Raw genomic sequence first — 18628 nt, forward strand, 5'->3', positions numbered from 1 at the left:
CTTTTACTCAGGTAAAGGCTCTGATAACTTATTCCACCACTGTCTAAATCTAAACGCTGTTGAGTGATGTGAAAACAGACGGGACACACCGGGGTCAGCTACTTCCTACGGTTGGTTTTTTGAAAGGACCGGTTGGATCCCCTCTCGGCTCCCGACCAATCGGAAGTGAGTATTTTTCGCGCTGGTTGGCCTCAGAGTTTGAGTTGCCCATAAGCTGTCGACTCGACTTGAATGAAATCCTTCGCTTTGCGGGATGTTTTCGGGCATTTTTTCCCTTTAACGACCGAGAGGAGATCCAACAGGTAACTAGAAAGAACCTGTCTTTCATGTTATTGTCAGCACTGGGGATATTAGCCGGCATTTGTTCGGGCCGACCATCCATTTTAGTGAGAGGGGACCTGCTAGTATGCTAGCTGCTTGTATGAGCAGTTTGCATTGGTTTCAATGGTGCGCTGGTTAGCTTCGGCTAGCGCGGCTAGCATTTTTGAAACCGAGCTGTCATGGCGCCTACAAATTCAGTATATCAATGAAACAATAGCAGAACACTTCAAATAAACAACCGCAATCGTCCAATTGTGTCCTCATTTATTTATCGGCGTATTTAACGTGAATCTCAGTTGAGTAGCAAGTCAGTTAACGGCATTTAGCTTTCGGGTGGCGGCTTTGTCTATTTGCTGGAATGCGGTTAATGGCTGGCTGTGTGTAGCGCTGACAGAGATGCGGTTGTTCGGTACGGGATAATGTTTGGCCGCCTGTCCATGGCTGGGATCCATTAGATTCCCGCATCGTGGCTTCCGCTTCAGATTATAGTCGGAGCCCGTTTCATGCATGATGTGATGTGGCAAACGCTAGCTAGAGTCGGTATATTACGATGGCCAGCAGGACACCTTAATGTTAGGTTAATACTTCGGAGCGATTGTTAAAACACTTGCGTTACTGTAACAATATCTGCCGATTTGTCGTCATATTACGACTAACATGACTATCGTAACCTTGTAATTTAACCCATAATGTAACGTTAGCTTTTAACTGAGCAGGGATACATTTAATTCCAGCATTTATTCGCACTCCATTAGCGTTGCACCAACTTGTCAGCTGCTTCCATTTCCGCGGCATTTCTAGCCGGTGATGCGGTGGTTACGCGGCACAGCGAGCCACCCACTCATTGGGCATTCGCTGCATGCGGTGGAGCCTGCAGCCGGCCTCCTGCCTTCTGCCTCCTGCCTTCTCCAGACCGCTTTGCCATAGACTGCAGCTAGCAGCTAGCTAGTCTTTTTTTTCCAGGAGAGAGCCAACTTGGAAATTGTCGCGGTAAGAGGTTTTCCGCCCGCCCATTGGTTTTTGTTCGCATGCATGGATGTAATAAAGAATGGGTTTGGCTTGACCTCGTTCACATGAGTTGTAGATCATCGTACTGGGGTGGATTTCATTGAGGCTTTAGTATTCAGTTGCTATGCACAGAGATATCGTTGCTTCAGACTTATGGTCAATCTAGTCGACTTTCTTACCAAAAAACACTCAAAACTACGCTGCTAGAACATTCCGTGACAGGTGCAGTTTTCTCTGTCGCCTCCAAGCTTTCTGTTCATGCTCCGCTGGAGCAAATGAGTGCCATTTTGTGAAATGTGTAACGATATGCTCATAGGATTCATATCCCAGAATGCCATTTTACAATTTGCCAGAGGGATGAGCACCAAAAACTGAATGCATGATGTAGCCAGTGTTTTCTGATTGAACCTGTGAAATGAGTTTCTGTGTGTTCCCTGTCCTGTAGCTCAGTGAGCCTGGAGGGGGTTAGATGGGATGGACAGCAAAGGTAGCTCCCTGCCTTCGATGCCTGAACCAGCCAACCCCATAAGCATGAAGCAGCCGCCAGAGTCCCTTAGTGTACGGAAAGGTCGAGGGGACATGGGCAGTGATCCCGCTCTGCTAATGGACAAAGCTGCTGCCCAGCTGGCCGCCACACTACAAGACGGTGTCCTGCAGAAGATGGCTGGCCACAGTCATAACAACCACGAGAGGCTCAAAGACCTCACCTCCCGTGTGCTGAACGGGGACCAAGACGCGCTGCCCAAGCTTTGTGCTCCGGAGCCACCTATGCTTAAGGGCGCTGAAGCCCCCGCTACGAATGGCACCCATCAGCACAATTGCACTCCGCATACTGAACCTGAACCTGAGCTGAAGGTGATGATACCCCAGGTGGTCAAGCAGCCACTGTTTGAGCCATGCTGTGCCAGCGGGACCAGTCTGTCCACGGCCACTGAAGGTATAATATCTGGACCTGAGAGACAGGATGTGAAGAAAAGGAGGGGGAGACCTAACAAACCAAAACCTCAATCAAGCCTCAGTCCCTCGGCCACCCCTGTGGAGTCACTTGACCACACATTTACTGTAGAGGGAGCTGGAGCAGCAGCAGACGAGGTTTTTCTTTTATCTCTACTTTTACTGCAATATGTTGTGCCAATGTTGCTTTAAAGACAAACATCAACACAATAACAGTTACAGTTATGCTGACAGATGGTGTTAAGACAAAAGGACCATACATACAAATGTGAGCAAACAGTAGAAGGCTTCCTGTGGACAGTTGAATACATAGTGAATGTTGACTTTGTTATAATGACAGATATGTTTGTTCTGTTGACATTCAAATTTTTGGTCATACACCTGGGGGAATATAATGCTAAATGTAAAACAAGATTTCCACGTAGGCTTTGAAAGCATGCAAAGTCAATAGTCTTTAAACCCCAAGGTAAAGACTTTGCCCATACAAAGTATTGTATGTATATGATTAACTAATAGTTAAAGGTGTAAACCACTTGTAGCGATTCATATGTGTATGTAAAGACATTGGTTTTAGGAAGGTACAAGTGTTCAGAGCCCTAATCAGTGTCTATTTTTGTCTATTGATTAACTGATTTCTCTTTTCTAGCTTGATCTCATCCCAGAGTTGACAAAGGAGATCACGGAAGTGTCTCCGCTGCTGATCCGTTTCTCCGTCGGTGATGTGGTTTGGACCAAGGTGTCAGGATACCCCTGGTGGCCTTGCATTGTGACCATGGACCCAGAACTCAACAATCACATCAAACAGAAGCAGAAAGGTGAGTTAAGGCGCCATTATATTCCATCAGAACTGCTTGTCGAATGGTTAAACAGTTTTGGAAACCTCAGCCATAAATGCTTCTTCTTTCTAACGTGGACGAACGATATGTTGCATGAACTGGTTCTTTTCTAGCCCTTACACTGTCTACCACCTGCATCCTTGGTTGAGTGACTTGGACTCAAACAGTGTGTTGTAAACACTAAGTTAATAGGTGGAGAAATATGGTCTCTTAACTACTTTAGTTATAACCATTGTTATTGACCTTTGTTTTAGCAGCAAACAGCAGGTCGGGCCTCTTTTACCATGTGCAGTATTTTGGAGATGCCCCTGAGAGAGGCTACATCTTTGAGAAGAACATTGTGTCCTTTACTGGGGAGGATCAATACCAGGAGCTTAGCCAGGCCAACAAACAACCAGCCTCCCGTGTCATCCACAAAAAGGTAAATCAGTTTCTTCTCCGATGTGATGCCCCTGCGTAGAGGATGTGGTGTGCTGTTGCTCAGAAAGACTTTGCTCAAAAGTCCTTGCAACATTAAAACATAAACTTCCTTAAAATGTTTTATACAAGGTTCCCTCTAGTCAATTAGATGGTGAAATGTTATCAAGTTTATTCCAAACAGAAAATCCGTCAATGTTTTGCAAGTAAATGCCAGGATATAGATTGCAAATTAAGGCTGCAACTAATGATTATTTTCATTATCAATTAATCTGTAGATTATATTCTTGATTAATCAAGTAGTTGTTTGGTCCATAAAATGTCAGAAAATGGTGAAAAATGTCGACTTAGATCCCAAGATGACGTCTTCAAATGTCTTGTTTTGTCCACAACCCAAAAATATATCAGTTTGCTGCCACAGAGGATTAAAGAAAGCAGAAGATATTCATATTTGAGAAGCTGGAATCAGAGAATTTTAACTTTTTTTTTTTCCTCCTTAAAAAAAAAAAGACTCAAAATGGTAAATCAATCATCAAAATAGTTGGCAACTAATTGTTGCAGCACTTCTGCAAATGCATTCTATTGGTTTTGTTTTCAAGTCCAACTATAATATCAGCCAGTTTAGTCTTATCTTTACGCCTTTTTCTAAACCGAGTAACAATCTGGCTGCATTTACCACCAAGTCTGCTCATGCACACGCACACATGCAGCTAATCAAGTGCACAATCTTTTGTATTGCCCACAGTGTGAAAATAAGTGTTTTATTCATGTCTGTTTCTTTGTAGCAACAGACATTCTTTGGTTGAAAACATCACTACTGTATCGTGTCTTTTCTGACTCTTCATATAAACTAGCTGCTCTCTCGTTGTGTCACGCAGACCGCTCCCTCCGTGCCCCGTAAACTCCAGGCTCAGTGGAACATGGGCATCATTCAGGCTAAGGAGGCCCTCAGCATGTCGCTGGATGAGCGCATGACAAACTTCACATATCTGTACGATGACGACGGGCCTCATCTGAACCCCCACATCCTGGAAAAGTTGGTGCCCGAACCGGGCAGCGAGACGGATCAGGAGACGGAGTCACGGCTCAGCCCGGAGCTCCCCTTGACGCTGTCGGGCCCTGCCGGTGAGCCCACGGCAGCCCCTCAGTCCCAAGACAGCACTTCAGCAGGAAAAAAGACACAAGTACCCAGAACAAAACTCAAAATGGGAGAATGGCAGAAAGAGGGCAAGAGCCATCTAAACAATTCCTTATCGAAAAAGGACATAAACGACACAGTTTCTTCCAAAGAAATGTTTCAACTGCAGTCAGCCTCACAGGTAAAACACACAGAAATGTATTAGTAAGGGTTGTGACATGAATAATATGTAGTTTTTTTGTCTGTTTGTTTGTTTTCATCCTTTACAAACCAGTGTAGGAACCCTACGGGAAACTTAAGAATGTTAATTGTATTTCTAATTAATTGTAAGTCTTGAAAAGCTCTGAAATACAACAAAAACACCACTGAGTAGTTTCCATGATTACAGGTTATTGACCCGTCACTAAATGTACATGTCAACTTTTGAGTGTCAACTACAATTTGTAAATTAAATGAAGAAATTGAGATGTGAAAATAAGAGGATTTTGGAATGGAGATATCTTATCAGGGTCCCAAAACAAATACATTGGTCATATTTGTAACCTTAAAAATCCCTATGACTTTAGATAGCTTCATTTTAAATGCATTGTGTTGTTTTCTTTGTAGGATCCCGCCACTTCTGCACCAGATATACCAGCCGAATCAGTCGTTCCTCCGAAGAAAAAGAGACGACCGAAACAGGCTCAGTCACCCACAAAGACCGTGAGGAGAAGGAAAAAACCTCCAACGGACAACGCCTCCGACCCTGCGAATAAAAGGAAAACAAAGATCGATTCTTTGAATGACAATATCTTGGAGCCAGTCTCACTTCCAGTTTCAGTTCCAGGTTGGTTGAAAGTTGAACCTCAGGCAGCGAGGTCAACACTGGCCAAGCGCTACTTTAAATCTGGCAGTGACTGCTGTGTTTTTACCAGAGCTGTGGAATATGCTGCTTCAAATGACCATATGTGGCTAGTAAAATAGCGAAGTGGTCGGGTTATTGTGGAATTATCAGTTAATGTTGCCAGTGTATTTTAGAATTTCCTGTCTTATTGTAGTCGTCTGTGCAGAGAGAGTCTGTGTTGATAGCAGTGACGCTTAGAAAGCAGAGAACTTATCCAAAATGCTCTGAAAAAGTTGTGCATTGCTTTTTTTTATGTTGTCACATGACACTAAAATCCCATTTAGACAGATAATCACTTAGAAAACACAATTTAATGGCAATTGCATGCTGATACTTGTAACTAGTGCTCATAATTTGACCCTTTTTTTATAGTTAATCTGCAGAAACATACAAACAGCTTTGTTAAATTAATGTAACTTGAAAAGAGTCTTTTGTTGTCATTGTTGACAAACTGAAGAAAATGTAGAGGAAAGACTGAGCGGACTGATTCCTCAGGTGAGTCAGTCGCAGTAAATTTTAAAGTAATACCTTCCAAAACACAGACAAAAGAGATGGCGTCATTCCTTACGCTGAGTTTATTTTTGGTCTTTTTAATATTTTTCTTTAGCTCAGTTAGCACAGACGTTTTTTCACTGAATCCTCAAACTACTCTAAAAGCAGCTTAAACATTTCCTTTTTCTAACCAGCAGATAATTAACTCAGACGATAGACCATTTTAACACTTTTTGTCTTGTAGTCAAGAGGGAGCGGAAGAAGACGTCCAAAAGGCCGCTGACGGACGCTTCAGCAGACAAAGAGCAGCAGCCCAAAAAGAGACGTAAAACAAATAAAAATGCTGAAAAACAGGTGAGTTTTCTCTCCGCTGTGATGTCATTTAAGAAGTATAACTGCACCTATTATTACATAGTAAAAGTAATGACATTGAAGAAATAAATTCCTTACAAAAAGAGATGGTTGATTCAATAAGATTCCCCCCGAAATGTCCACGAAACACTCGGAATAAAACCTTGATTTTCTTGTTCAAACTCTCTCAGGCCTCAACTTCAGAGGGAACAGATAAAAAGCAGAGAAGAAGGAAGAAAACCGACAAAGACGTAAAAGAAACCAAGAAGCGACTGAAAAAGTCAAAAGCTCCCCTTACTGGTAAACCATCATATCACACTCTGTATTTGATCACCATTTCTGGTCACACTTGAAACCTCTTGATTATTATCTACAGCTTTGATCTTTGACTCATCGCTCTTCTTTTTTTTTTTTTTTGTTTTTAAACAGATGACCAAGACGCAGAGAAACCAAAGCGTAGGTGGAAAAGGAAACAGGATGGAGAGAACCAGGTTACGCCCTCCAAGGCAAAGAAGAGGCGGTCCTCCCCGTGTCCTGAGCCTGAGGTTAGACAGAGAGTAACCTTAGATTCACCCGAGATTTGTTTTGTAGAGTTTGTTTTTTTCCCTAAACAATTTAAGTATGCGTTGGTGTGCATTTAATGATAATACACAGTGATAAACAGGTTAAATCATTATTTTCCTGGTATTAATAGCCAGTAAGTACAAGTTAGATGGTGTTAACTGTAATTACACTACAGCCTGAATGAAACTGGATTTTTGAGGCCTGTATTGGTATTTAAGGCTTAAAAAGCTGATAACTATACATATCAAATATTCTTTGTTTAATTAATTATTCTTTATTTAACAAACATATAAAATTAAAAAAATAAAGGATCCTTTGAATTTTTTCCCCCAAGAATTATGTGCAAGTATGAAATAATAACTGAGAAGCTTTAAGCAGTAATAATCAATCTCGTCTGTTTTGTACTTGGCGAGCTGAACTCCTCAAGGAATAAAGTCACGTATATCAGTTGTTAATTAGCAGATTAATTAATAAGTGGACTTGGTAATTACGTTCTTCGAAGTGTGAATTGTGTACAGAAGTGTTAAGGATTGTTTTCTGCAGGGTTCTGGGAGCGAAGGACGTCCTGATTCTCCAAGTGACAGTTTGGACGGGATAAAGAAGGGTGAACGAAAGAAAGAGTTTGTCTGCCAGGTGGGTCTGTCCGCTCTTATTTTGAAATGAAACTATAAATTCCCCTTTAAAAAAAAAAAAAGAAAAAAAAAGTAGGACATTTCCTGGAGAAACGCTGCTTCACATTCTTCTAAATAAAAATACTGTTGAGCAGGATGAAGTTCTTTGTATAAACAAACACGCTGGATGACACAGTTCTCCGTCTTTATGTAATCAACTGGGGAATATAGTTATATTTACAGCTCACTCCCACTTTCATAACGACTCTCCTGATTTCCATGTTATCCTCTGATCTTTTATTCTCGTCACACGCACTGAAACGTCTAAATCTCTGCGTGTGTCGATCTGTGTGTGTGTGTGTGTGTGTGTGTGTTTCCTACAGGTGTGTGAGCAGGCCGGTGAGGACTTGGTGCCCTGTGAAGGCCAGTGTTGTGGGATGTTTCATCTCAACTGTTTGGGTCCGTCCCTCAAACCTGAAGATAAGCTGCTGTGTCAGGAGTGCAGCACAGGTGAGGATAATACTTACTTTTAATGACTGATATTTAAAACTCTAATTGATGAATAATTCTATAAAAAAAAAATCTTGTTTGAAAGTCTGAAAATTGTCTTTTTTCTCTGGCCAACAGTTAAAATCACAAAGGTGTTTATTCAAATTCAGATTTTATGAATTGGAGCAAATTAGAGCTGCAACGATTAGTCAATTAAACAATCAGAAGCCAACTATTTTCATAATTGATTCTTTGTTTTGAGTCATTTTTTTTATAAAGAAAATCCCCAAATTCTCTGATTCCAGCTTCTTAAATGTGAATATTTTCTGGTTTCTTTAGCCCTCTGACAGTAATTTAAACATATTTGGGTTGTTGGTTGGTCGCTGTTTTCTGACATTGTATGGCAAAAACAATTAATTAATTCATTGAGGAGAAAAAAACTGCAGATTAATAGATGATGAAAGTACTCGTTAGTTGCAGCCCTACAGAAATATTTTTATTTTAGTGGCTGAAACTAGATAATGTTGTTTATTACTTGTGACTCCTGATGTTATTGTGGAAAAGATACGACTGTTCTGCACCCTTATAGCCACATGTGCATATAGTAAACTTTATTTATAACTTTATTAATAAACATATATTACTGTGGATAGTCAGTGGTTGGAGTGGAACAGGGAGGGATGATCGTAGTAACTGAGGTTTTCTTAATTAATTACTGTCTTTCTTTCAGGAGTTCACTCGTGTTTCACCTGTAAGCAGTCGGAGGGCGAGGTGCGTCGCTGTCACGTCCCGCACTGCGGCAAATTTTACCACGAAGCGTGCGTCCGCCTCAGCCCCCTCACCGTGTTCGACAACAAGGGCTTCCGCTGCCCGCTCCACACCTGCCTGAGCTGCCACTACGGCTGCCGCACCAAGCACAAGTCCTCCAAGGGTGAGTCGTAAAGGATCACACCTGTCCTGATACTTGAGTTCAGTGAAGTCTTGAGAATTTTCATATTTACGTCATTTATATACAGGATGTTGCACTTAAATTGTTCATTTCTGGAGACCAGATGAGGGAATTTTACTGCTGTTTTTAAAGCTGTGTGGGAGAGACATGTTTCAACTGTCAACTGTCCATTTTAATAACTGTCAAGGAAATGCACCAGCCTTATCAGTCAGCGGCATCATGATATATGTTAAGAGTTTCAGAATGGAGTTTCAGATACTTAAGTGGAAAAAGAGAAAAGGATGTTGCGGTAGTATCGTTTTCAAGAAAAGCTGTGAATAGTACTGTAGTAGTACTGTTGTTTTTTTTTGGTCATGAAACATAATTTAAACCTCAGTTAAAAGCATGAAATGTAAGAAAAACTACATGAATGAATGTTGATTTCAGGCTGCAGCGAGAAAACAAACTATGTTCTGAAACTTTTGGACTCTACAAAGACACTATCTTCTTGTTTTCTCTGACTGAGATGCTTGTGACATCATGATATTACAAGATTTCATGCAGTTAGCATTTTAACGGCACAGGTTCTGCTGGTTAAATAAGTTATCAGGTCTTGGAGATTAAATTAATTACCGCTAAGCCCTGTTTTGGTGGAAGGTCTGGCTGACTGACTCTGGTCCTCTTCTTCTTGTTTCGTCAACTCACTGAGCTCAGTGTTGGTTTGAGTTAATACACACAGTATTTCAGGGATGAAGATGATCATTTATTACCCATCATGGTCTCAACAGAAGAGTCCCTCACTATCAGAGGAACACCACTTCCCTTTCTCTTCTTTCTCTCCTCTCTCTCTCTCTTCCTTTTTGGTGTTTCCCTTCATATTGGGTAAGACCTGCCTTTTTGACGGTTGGCAGCCAATTTAAACGACTAATGACAACTTCTGACTGTCAAACTATGAAAACAAGAGACCACTGAAGTACTCAACCATCTTTACTAGTTACTAGTTACTATTACTAGTTTGAGACAGATAGGAAAGGAAAAACATCCATAATCTATGACTAGACCTTTGAACAAACCAATCAATAACATAAATCAAGGGCATTCCTGTTTGACAAATATCTTCAGTCACTTGGGTCTCCGGTTGATATAAACCTGTCTAACCCGGCGTCTCTTTGGCTCCGCGCCGCAGGGAGGTTGATGCGTTGCCTACGCTGCCCCGTCGCGTATCACGTCGGCGACCAGTGCGTTGCCGCGGGCAGCGAGATGATCACCAACACCGCCATCATCTGCACCAACCACTTCCACGCCAAGAAGGGCTACAGCCACCACAGCCACGTCAACGTCAGCTGGTGCTTCGTCTGCTCCAAAGGTTTGACACTTCGCCTCTCTTAGCAACAGTGAGGGCAGTCACCAGTATTCCTTAACTGATGATTTTTTTTTTTGTCTACTTAATTAATAAGCCAGGTAATAATGTTGATCTTTTGTGCTGTTAAATCAGACTTCACCTGTAGTTTTAAAGGTTGATGGGGTTTGCTCAAATTTTCATCTACATCGCTTCCTTTTATTCCTGTTTTTGTCTCTTTGCTTGTGCACACGTTGACTCCGAGTTGCTTCCCAATAAGGAATGTCAGATCCCAATCCACGCCAGATGTCTTTACTCTCTGGCTTTGGACAGTCAGGAACACTGAGGGCAATAATACCTGACCCTCAGGAACAGCATAAACAAGTCACACTCAAAATTATGACAGTGTGCTGTTTTCAAATGCACACTAGCTTTTTTCCCCACCTAGATATTAATGTTTTATTTTTTTATTATGTTAGTGAAATTGGTCTTTATTCCAGGCAGAGTGGTCCAACTCTATCAAACACTATGATATGATGCTTTAATATGATGTGGAAGTTCCACAGAAAGAGAATTACATGATGTTAAAAGGTTTTTACAAATGTTCCTCTTGAACACCAAAGTGTAGCATAAACATTATTAATATCTCTTTAATCTCTGTAACATGCAATGAGGAAATCATTTTGGCACGACCACCTGCACTAGAGCTGCAGGGTGGTGAGTGTTGAGCTATTAATCACACACCGCTGCTGCTGCTGAAAATCACAGAGGAAACGCTGAACTACAGAAGTTCCTGAGTGTCAATTTTTTCAGTTAAAATCTCAGCCGGTTTTGTGGAAACAGCTGTACTGTCACGTGGGAGTAAATGTTCTGACTTTGTGCGAGATGACTAAATCCCAGAAAGACGGCGATTTAGTCTTGGCTGGCTGGATGATTTTGTTTATTTTGCCATTAATGCAAAAATTCAGCAGAAATGCCTCTGAGACACAGCGTCGGTTCCCCCCCCCCAGGACTGATGAAACACAGAGCAGCAGTGTTTCAGTTGATTAACGAGTGTGTGTACACGGCAGCTTTATTGGCTGCTCATCAGACTAAACATTTGTGTTTTTACGCTGTTTTTTTTTTTTTTTTTTTATCGCTCTTGCACAACTGTAAATTACAGCTCACTTGTCAGCTTTAATGCTGCTTACTTGTAACTTTAAGTTTTACATGCTTGTCTAAAGTGGTTTTTCGTTTACGTTGCAGGAGGGCAGCTGCTCTGCTGTGAGTCTTGTCCGGCAGCTTTTCACCCCGACTGCTTGAACATCGCTATGCCTGATGGGAGCTGGTTCTGCAACGACTGCCGAGCTGGGAAGAAACCCAAATACAGAGACATCATCTGGGTCAAACTGGGAACATACAGGTGAGAGAAAGATGCGTCTTTACTTGCTGCTCCTGCTTCTGTTTGGCTGCACCGCAACAGCGAGGTCAGCCCTATAAACGCCAACGTCCATAACTGAGTGACTGACTGAGTGATGAAATTACACCACTGCTTGGCTGAAGGCCGATGAAGCTCGGAGCAGCCAAGAATCCCAGAATGCATTTGGCACTAACTGGCAGTGATGGCAGAGATTTTGATCCAAGCTAAAAGCTGTTATTAAAAAGCGAGAAACCTTTTAGATTCCCAATATGTGGTCAATATTTTATCCAAATGACGCCTGTTTGGAAATTTGCTGCATGTTTTGGGACATGTGAGGAGCTGCTGGCCGGGTGAGACCAGCCTCCTGACTGACTGTCGTCATGATCTGATGAGCTGATCTGTGAAGCTCTTTGGTGATTTACTGCTGGCTTTAATGTCTCTGCAGCATTTTGATAATGATATAATTCCTCTTAAGAAGATAAATGTTGGTCTCAGTTGTAGCTGCCACATTAGTTTGTCTGGATGTAAAGTGAAGCTTCATGTTTGCGCTGCCTCTGATGCTCAATATGTACACATATCACCACAACAAATGTATTAAAATGAACAGATCAGTCTATATTAAATTTCATTGTATTTTATTAAGCTACACAACAGTTTGGATTTTATTACAGCTACATTACAGACTGAATAATGAGATGATTTTGTCGCAGTAAATTCAGGTAGTTGTGTTGAAGCTGAGCTCCTGAGAATGATGGCACGGCGTCCTCCCATCCTCAGAGGTTTTTACATCCTGAGTCGAACTTGCCACATCTGAACTTGGTATAATTTGAGAAAGGCCCTGTGTCATATTGGCTTCAGTCAAAGCCTGGTGCACTTCCTCTAGCGCCATATTCTAGGTTTTGACCTCGTCTTGTTTCCCCCCATCAGATGGTGGCCCGCAGAGATTCACCACCCCAGAAACATCCCCACCAACATCCAGCACCTTCGCCACGAGATCGGAGAGTTTCCGGTCTTCTTCTTCGGCTCCAAGGACTACTTCTGGACTCACCAGGGCCGAGTGTTTCCCTACATGGAGGGAGACCGGGGCAGCAAGCACCAGAGGACCGGCATCGGCAAAGTCTTTAAGAATGGTAAAGATCTGGACTACATCCTGGGAATGCTCATCATTCCCGTAATCATTGGACGTTGAACTTTAACGTGTGAATGAATGTTTTCACGGATCTAATAAGACTTCATGTTCCTCTCCTCAGCTCTGTTAGAGGCTGAAGTTCGATTCAAGGAGATAAAACTGAAACGAGAGGCCAAGGAAGCGCAGGAGAACAACCGAAAACCACCTCCATATAAATTTATCAAGGTGGGAATTTAACTCTTCTTAACTGTGAAGAGTTTTCACTACATGATGAACCTTTCAGTTATTTTTATCCTTTCCACAGATGTCGAGCACGATCTTTAAAATGCTTCACTATCCATTAATTCCCAGTTTTCTCCTCTTTCAGGTCAACAAACCTTACGGGAGGGTTCAGGTCTACACCGCAGACATTTTCGAGATCCCCAAGTGTAACTGCAAGCCGACGGACGAGAGGCCGTGCGGGTTCGAGTCCGAGTGTTTGAACCGCATGCTGCAGTACGAGTGTCACCCTCAGGTGTGTCCCAGCGGCGAGCGCTGCTGTAACCAGGACTTCACCAAACGTCTCTACCCGGAGACCAAAATCATCAAGACGGCCGGCAAAGGCTGGGGCCTCGTCTCCCTGAGAGACATCAAGAAGGTGAGGAGAGAAGCTTTTAGGGGGGAAAAAAAATACAAGATTCACGTCGTTTAAAGGTCAAAATGGCTCTGTTGGTGTTTTTACTGTCATCAGCGTAGAGAAAGATGAAGATCAAATCATCTCTGTTGTGTTTTATGGATGAACAGAACTGGATTTTACAGTCTCACCAGTTATTTCTGGATTCTTTATTTGTTTTTTTGCACATCTGTGGTTTGTCACTTTAAATTCTGCACATTAGGAAACGCTGCTGATGTTTTAAACTCTTATAAAAAGGCACTTTGGCAGCTGTTGTAATGTTTTACTGCAAGCAGTTTATACTGATCCATTTAAAAAGCGTCTGGATTGTTAGAAAAACCCTGGGGATCGGCTGCTGGAGGGGATCGTTCTGGTCCTAATATCAAGTCTCTGGTCTGATGTCGTGTCTCAAACAGGGCGAGTTTGTGAACGAGTACATCGGAGAGCTGATCGACGAGGAGGAATGCAGGGCGAGGATCAAGTACGCCCAGGAGAACAACATCACCGACTTCTACATGCTCACGATTGACAAGGTTAGTGCACATCTGGAGTGAGTTGTTTTTCGCTCCGCAGTGTGTCGGGGTGCTGTTTCTCTGCAGCAGTACCATTTCTACTGGGAGCTAGATCAATGAAGCAGTATTGCATTGGGAATGTTACACGACAGACGGCTGTAACGTTACAGTAGTCAATACTACAAACACGACTGCGGCTACGTGCGGCTCAGCGCAGACGTGGAGATCAGCTGTTAATGCTAGTTTTCCTTCTTGTATTTTTCAGGATCGAATCATCGACGCTGGTCCGAAGGGAAACTACTCTCGCTTCATGAACCACAGCTGTCAGCCCAACTGTGAGACGCAGAAGTGGACGGTGAACGGCGACACGCGGGTCGGTCTGTTCGCCGTCTGCGACATCCCGGCAGGTGAGACAACAAGGCTTCAAGGTTTCTTATTCACGTCGGGTCTTTTTGTTCTGCTCTGTTTGCAGATTTGTGTATTTCATTCATATATTCATATATCATTCATCGTTCATTGTGTGTATTACAGGGACTGAGCTGACGTTTAACTACAACCTGGACTGCCTCGGCAATGAGAAGACCGTCTGTCGCTGCGGCGCCCCAAACTGCAGCGGTTTTCTTGGTGATCGACCGAAGGTGAGCATCTTTTTTTATCAGAATTTATATAAAAATGTACATTAAACCAACTAATACCTAATACCTCTGTGGTTTTATGGGACTGAGTTGGTGTTTCCAGCAGTGTGTAAGACTTTCTGGTAAAGAAGTGGTGAGACATATTCATGGAGAGTGAAAAAGTTAATTACAGTCATATCACATGATAATGAATGTGTTTTATATTAAAGAAATAGTGATACAAGTGGATTCAGGGGGACTGTTTACTTTTAAAGCATCTCTTCCCCCTAAATTTCTACATTTTAGTTCCCCTTGTGGAGTAGTTGTTTGACAATAAAGTATTAAGAAATGTCCTGACTGTTACCGTCCTGGCGTCTCTCTCTCTCTCCACAGAACTCAAACGGCCAAACAGCCGACCCAAAAGGGAAAAGGTTGAAGAGAAAGTATAAAAAGAGGCGAGCTGAGGGAAAGAAGAAGTCCGAGGACGAGTGTTTCCGCTGCGGGGACGGAGGGCAGCTGGTGCTCTGTGACAAGAAGACCTGCACCAAAGCTTATCACCTGTCCTGCCTGAACCTCACCAAGAGACCCTTCGGTAAGAGACGGCGGGAGCACGACGCTGCAGAGTATCAGCACACAGCGATAGTAGATTTTAAATTATTTTTTTATTGAAAATATAATAATTTTGATGTTTTAATATTATTTTATTGCATGGTGCATCACATCTTCAGTTTCTGTCTCTCTTGTTATATAGTGAGTTGACCTCAGATTAGCATTTTTTGTTCGTTTGTGTTTATTTTTGTAATAATTGTGTGTCTGTATCATCCGTCGTCGCTCCCCGCAGGCCGCTGGGACTGCCCCTGGCACCACTGTGACGTCTGTGGGAAAAACTCGGAGGCTTTCTGCCAGCTCTGCCCGAACTCCTTCTGCAAGGCTCACCAGGACGGGGCGCTGCGTCCCTGGCCCCCGACGGGACAGCCGTGCTGCCAGGAGCACGACGAGCTGGAGGGAACAGACAACCAGGATCAAGACGACACCTCCGAAACAAAAGTGACAGCGGCTACTGCCGTCGGCGGCCGTCCTCCTAAAGGCTCCAGGAAGGCAGAAGGAGCCGAGGCCAAAACCAAGGGCTCAAAGAGGAAAGCAGCAGAGGCCTAACAGTGACCTTTGACCCCCCCCCCCCCCCCCCCCTCAGAGAGCCAAAAGACCAAACAAAGACTCTGACACCTGCTTCCCCCCCGTTCATGAACAAATATAAACCCCGTGTAATGTCTTCAAGATCACAAAAACCAAGGCACTGTACATCTTAGTCATCAGGGAAAGCTGCTGATCTCTCGCGTGCTCAGCGACGGCCTCTAGCTCGCCGCTCAAACTTTTCATATTTTACTTTTGTAACATTTTTCAGGTTTTTGTTTTTTTATTTCTGCACTGAGGCGAAACCATCTGTGGTAAAGCACAAAGCAGCTGAGCGAGCGCAGGTCAGGAAACTTCGGCTAGCGGATTCCAATTCTCATTCTTCCACCAACCAAACTGCCTTTTTTTATTTCTGTTGTTGTCTTTTGTTTTTTTGTTTTGTTTTGTTTTTTTTTTTGTTTTTTAGAATAACAAAAGAAACCAGTTGGTTTCTGCAGAAAAGAAACTGAACCAGACGGCAGTATAACTGAGCAGCGCGTGGCTGACGGCGGCACGTCACCGTCCGCTAACTTGAATCTCGGCTCAGTCACCGCCCCTCACTCAACACAGATGATCTTGAACAGCAGAGTTTTATAGCTATTTCTATATATGTGTATATCAAAGACCAAAATTATGATTACTGGAATAGTGTAAGACATCAAACAGGTTGCCAAATGGATTGTTTTTATTTTTATATATAGTATATATATGCGAGATGTAATATTGAACACCAAGACACTATGGATAGGCCTCAGATGACCTCTTTACTTCTTTTTCGTAGCCATAGGTTACATTTAACTGTAGACATGTACATGTGTTTGCTATTTTACAACCTGTTATTTTGTTTTAGCTCAGTTTAGCTTCCTAGATTTGAACAATTTTTTTTTTTTTTTTTTTTTTTTTTTTAAATACCAGCATGCTGAATGATGGCGCCACAAACCGTTTATCTACCTGCCTGTCCAGAGAACGAGGGAGTACAGAAAGAAAGTATTAAAAGAAAGAGAGCGCTTTTTAAACTGCCGTCTGACATAAAAACACTACTGGGAGGTTTTAAAGGTGTTCGGTGCTCTCTGCTCTGCTGAACCAGATAAATGAAGGAACATGAGCGATTTCTCTTGAACATTTTTTTTTTTTTTGAGTCCTAACCTTACGGTGCTGTTTATATTTCTCCACTGAAGTATCTGAACATCTGAGATACAAACATTTATGTATAATATACACATCATGCTGTTTGGAATCTGGGAGGCCTTTCAGTGTCACCGGCCGGGTTTTTCCTTCCTTTTTTTTTTTTTTTTTTTTTTTAAATAACAAATTCACTGAGTAGTTCATCTGTAGCTGAGGTTTAAAAGAAAACAGACCTCAACTTTTTTTTTTTAAATCCTCAGGAGGTTTTTAGTCTCAAAACTGAATCCTGCTTGTTAATTAATGCTTTAACGCAAGCTAACGGCTAACACTGGCTAACAGCTCACAGCTTGTCAGATTATTTTCATATTCTCACTTTGACATGAGGCGTTATAAGGAGGGCTGAGAAACCCCCCCCCCCCCCCCCCCCCCCAGTACGGCAGCCGTCTTAGAACATTTTATTCTCAGCTCGTCAGACTCAGCTGTGCGCTGTCAGACTTGAATATTCATCATCATCATCATCATCAGTTGACGAGAAAGAGCTTCTTCATGGTAATGCTGCGTTCTGTCAACATCACAGACAAAATTAGGTGCTCTGATTTAACCAACTTGGTGCTAAAAAAAATGAAGAAAATCAATTATTTTGTGCGTCAGAATTTTATTTTTCTTTAATCATTTTTCCCTGATGGTAATATTTGAATCATAATCATACAGTTAAATAACTTTAATATACTTGAAATCGGTGCGTAATGTTTGAAAGCGGTGAGCCTGAAAGTCCGTTAAAGCGGAGCTGTTGCAGCTAAAATGTCCTAAAACGGCCACCGTACTTGGAGCTTTTTAAACCATCTTAAATTCCCATTGGCTCAGTGAAATGACAGATTACAGAAGAAGGAAAAAAAAAAAAAAGCTCATCGTCAAGTTTGTAAATTTGGAGACGCCACAATTTTGCTCCGTCTGTGATCATCTGCTCGCTTCTCAGATTCGGCGTTTGAATGGATCCGTTGTATTTAAATCTCTCTTCTTTTTTTGCTGCTGTCCTGCATCAAATCCAGTTTTGAAGAGTGAAAGGATAAGTTGATGATTTTTTTTTTTTTTTTTTTGGGAAATGCACTTAACTTGCTTTCTTGCCAAGAGTTAGTTTGAGAAGATCGAAACTGTCATGTTTGTACGGTACATGTGAAGCTACAACCAGCAGCGCCAAGAGATAATTCGACACAGACAATCCCGTAAAACCACAACTTGTCATTATACATTATACTTGTTTTTGTGCAGATTAAACAAACGAGATAAAGCATTTTAATTAGTGAATTTAAGAGCTGCTGTTAGGCGGATTTTATTACTTTGGACAGAGCCGGGCTAGTCTTTGTGCTAAGCTAAGCTAAGCTAACTGAAACTTAGTAAGAAAGTGTATTTCCCAAAAGTTAAACTATTCCTTTAATATCACGACTCTCTCTTGGTGTATTAGGATTTTGTCCCAGCAAAATTGAAGCTGCAGATATTACTTATGTTTTTTTTTTTTATTTCAAATTTGATATTTGTTTAAAAAAAAAAAGAAAAGAAAAGTTGGACTGTTTTTCATCTTGAATCTGTCCAAACAGGCCATTTTTATCTTAAAGCCACTATCTGCTATCTTTCCTCTTCCTCTGTAAAATAATTCCAAAAACCAGATTTGAGTTGTACAGACAAAACCGGAGCCTGT

The 18628-nt window shown here is 42.1% G+C and overlaps 1 protein-coding gene across 2 annotated transcripts; it reads left to right on the forward strand.

The window, feature by feature from the left end:
- The first annotated feature begins 46 nt into the window (after positions 1–46).
- nsd2 (nuclear receptor binding SET domain protein 2) lies at positions 47–18491 on the forward strand. Of its 2 annotated transcripts, none has more exons than XM_044375807.1 (22): positions 47–302; positions 1775–2421; positions 2930–3098; positions 3374–3540; positions 4415–4855; positions 5281–5500; positions 6294–6403; positions 6592–6700; positions 6830–6945; positions 7508–7597; positions 7959–8085; positions 8795–8995; positions 10179–10358; positions 11577–11733; positions 12658–12860; positions 12981–13084; positions 13227–13496; positions 13928–14044; positions 14289–14430; positions 14555–14661; positions 15031–15229; positions 15479–18491. In XM_044375807.1, exons 2-22 carry the CDS (start codon positions 1804–1806, stop codon positions 15790–15792), a joined length of 4161 nt encoding a protein of 1386 aa, XP_044231742.1. In that variant the 5' UTR covers positions 47–302; positions 1775–1803; the 3' UTR covers positions 15793–18491. The 2 variants fall into 2 exon arrangements, with proteins under 2 accessions (XP_044231742.1, XP_044231743.1); XM_044375808.1 differs by having other exon boundaries at positions 49–302; positions 3377–3540.
- Positions 18492–18628: the final 137 nt, after the last annotated feature.

Source organism: Thunnus albacares, chromosome 15, assembly GCF_914725855.1.
Source record: "Thunnus albacares chromosome 15, fThuAlb1.1, whole genome shotgun sequence".
Taxonomy (NCBI): Eukaryota; Metazoa; Chordata; class Actinopteri; order Scombriformes; family Scombridae; genus Thunnus; species Thunnus albacares.

Excerpts from the sequence above, each read along its gene's own strand:
- nsd2 (XM_044375807.1), top strand. The coding sequence starts at position 1,804 with ATGGACAGCAAAGGTAGCTCCCTGCCTTCGATGCCTGAACCAGCCAAC. Across the intron at positions 5,501-6,293 it reads ACTTCCAGTTTCAGTTCCAG|TCAAGAGGGAGCGGAAGAAG; the intron begins GTTGGTTGAAAG and ends TTTGTCTTGTAG. Across the intron at positions 12,861-12,980 it reads CGGCAAAGTCTTTAAGAATG|CTCTGTTAGAGGCTGAAGTT; the intron begins GTAAAGATCTGG and ends TCCTCTCCTCAG.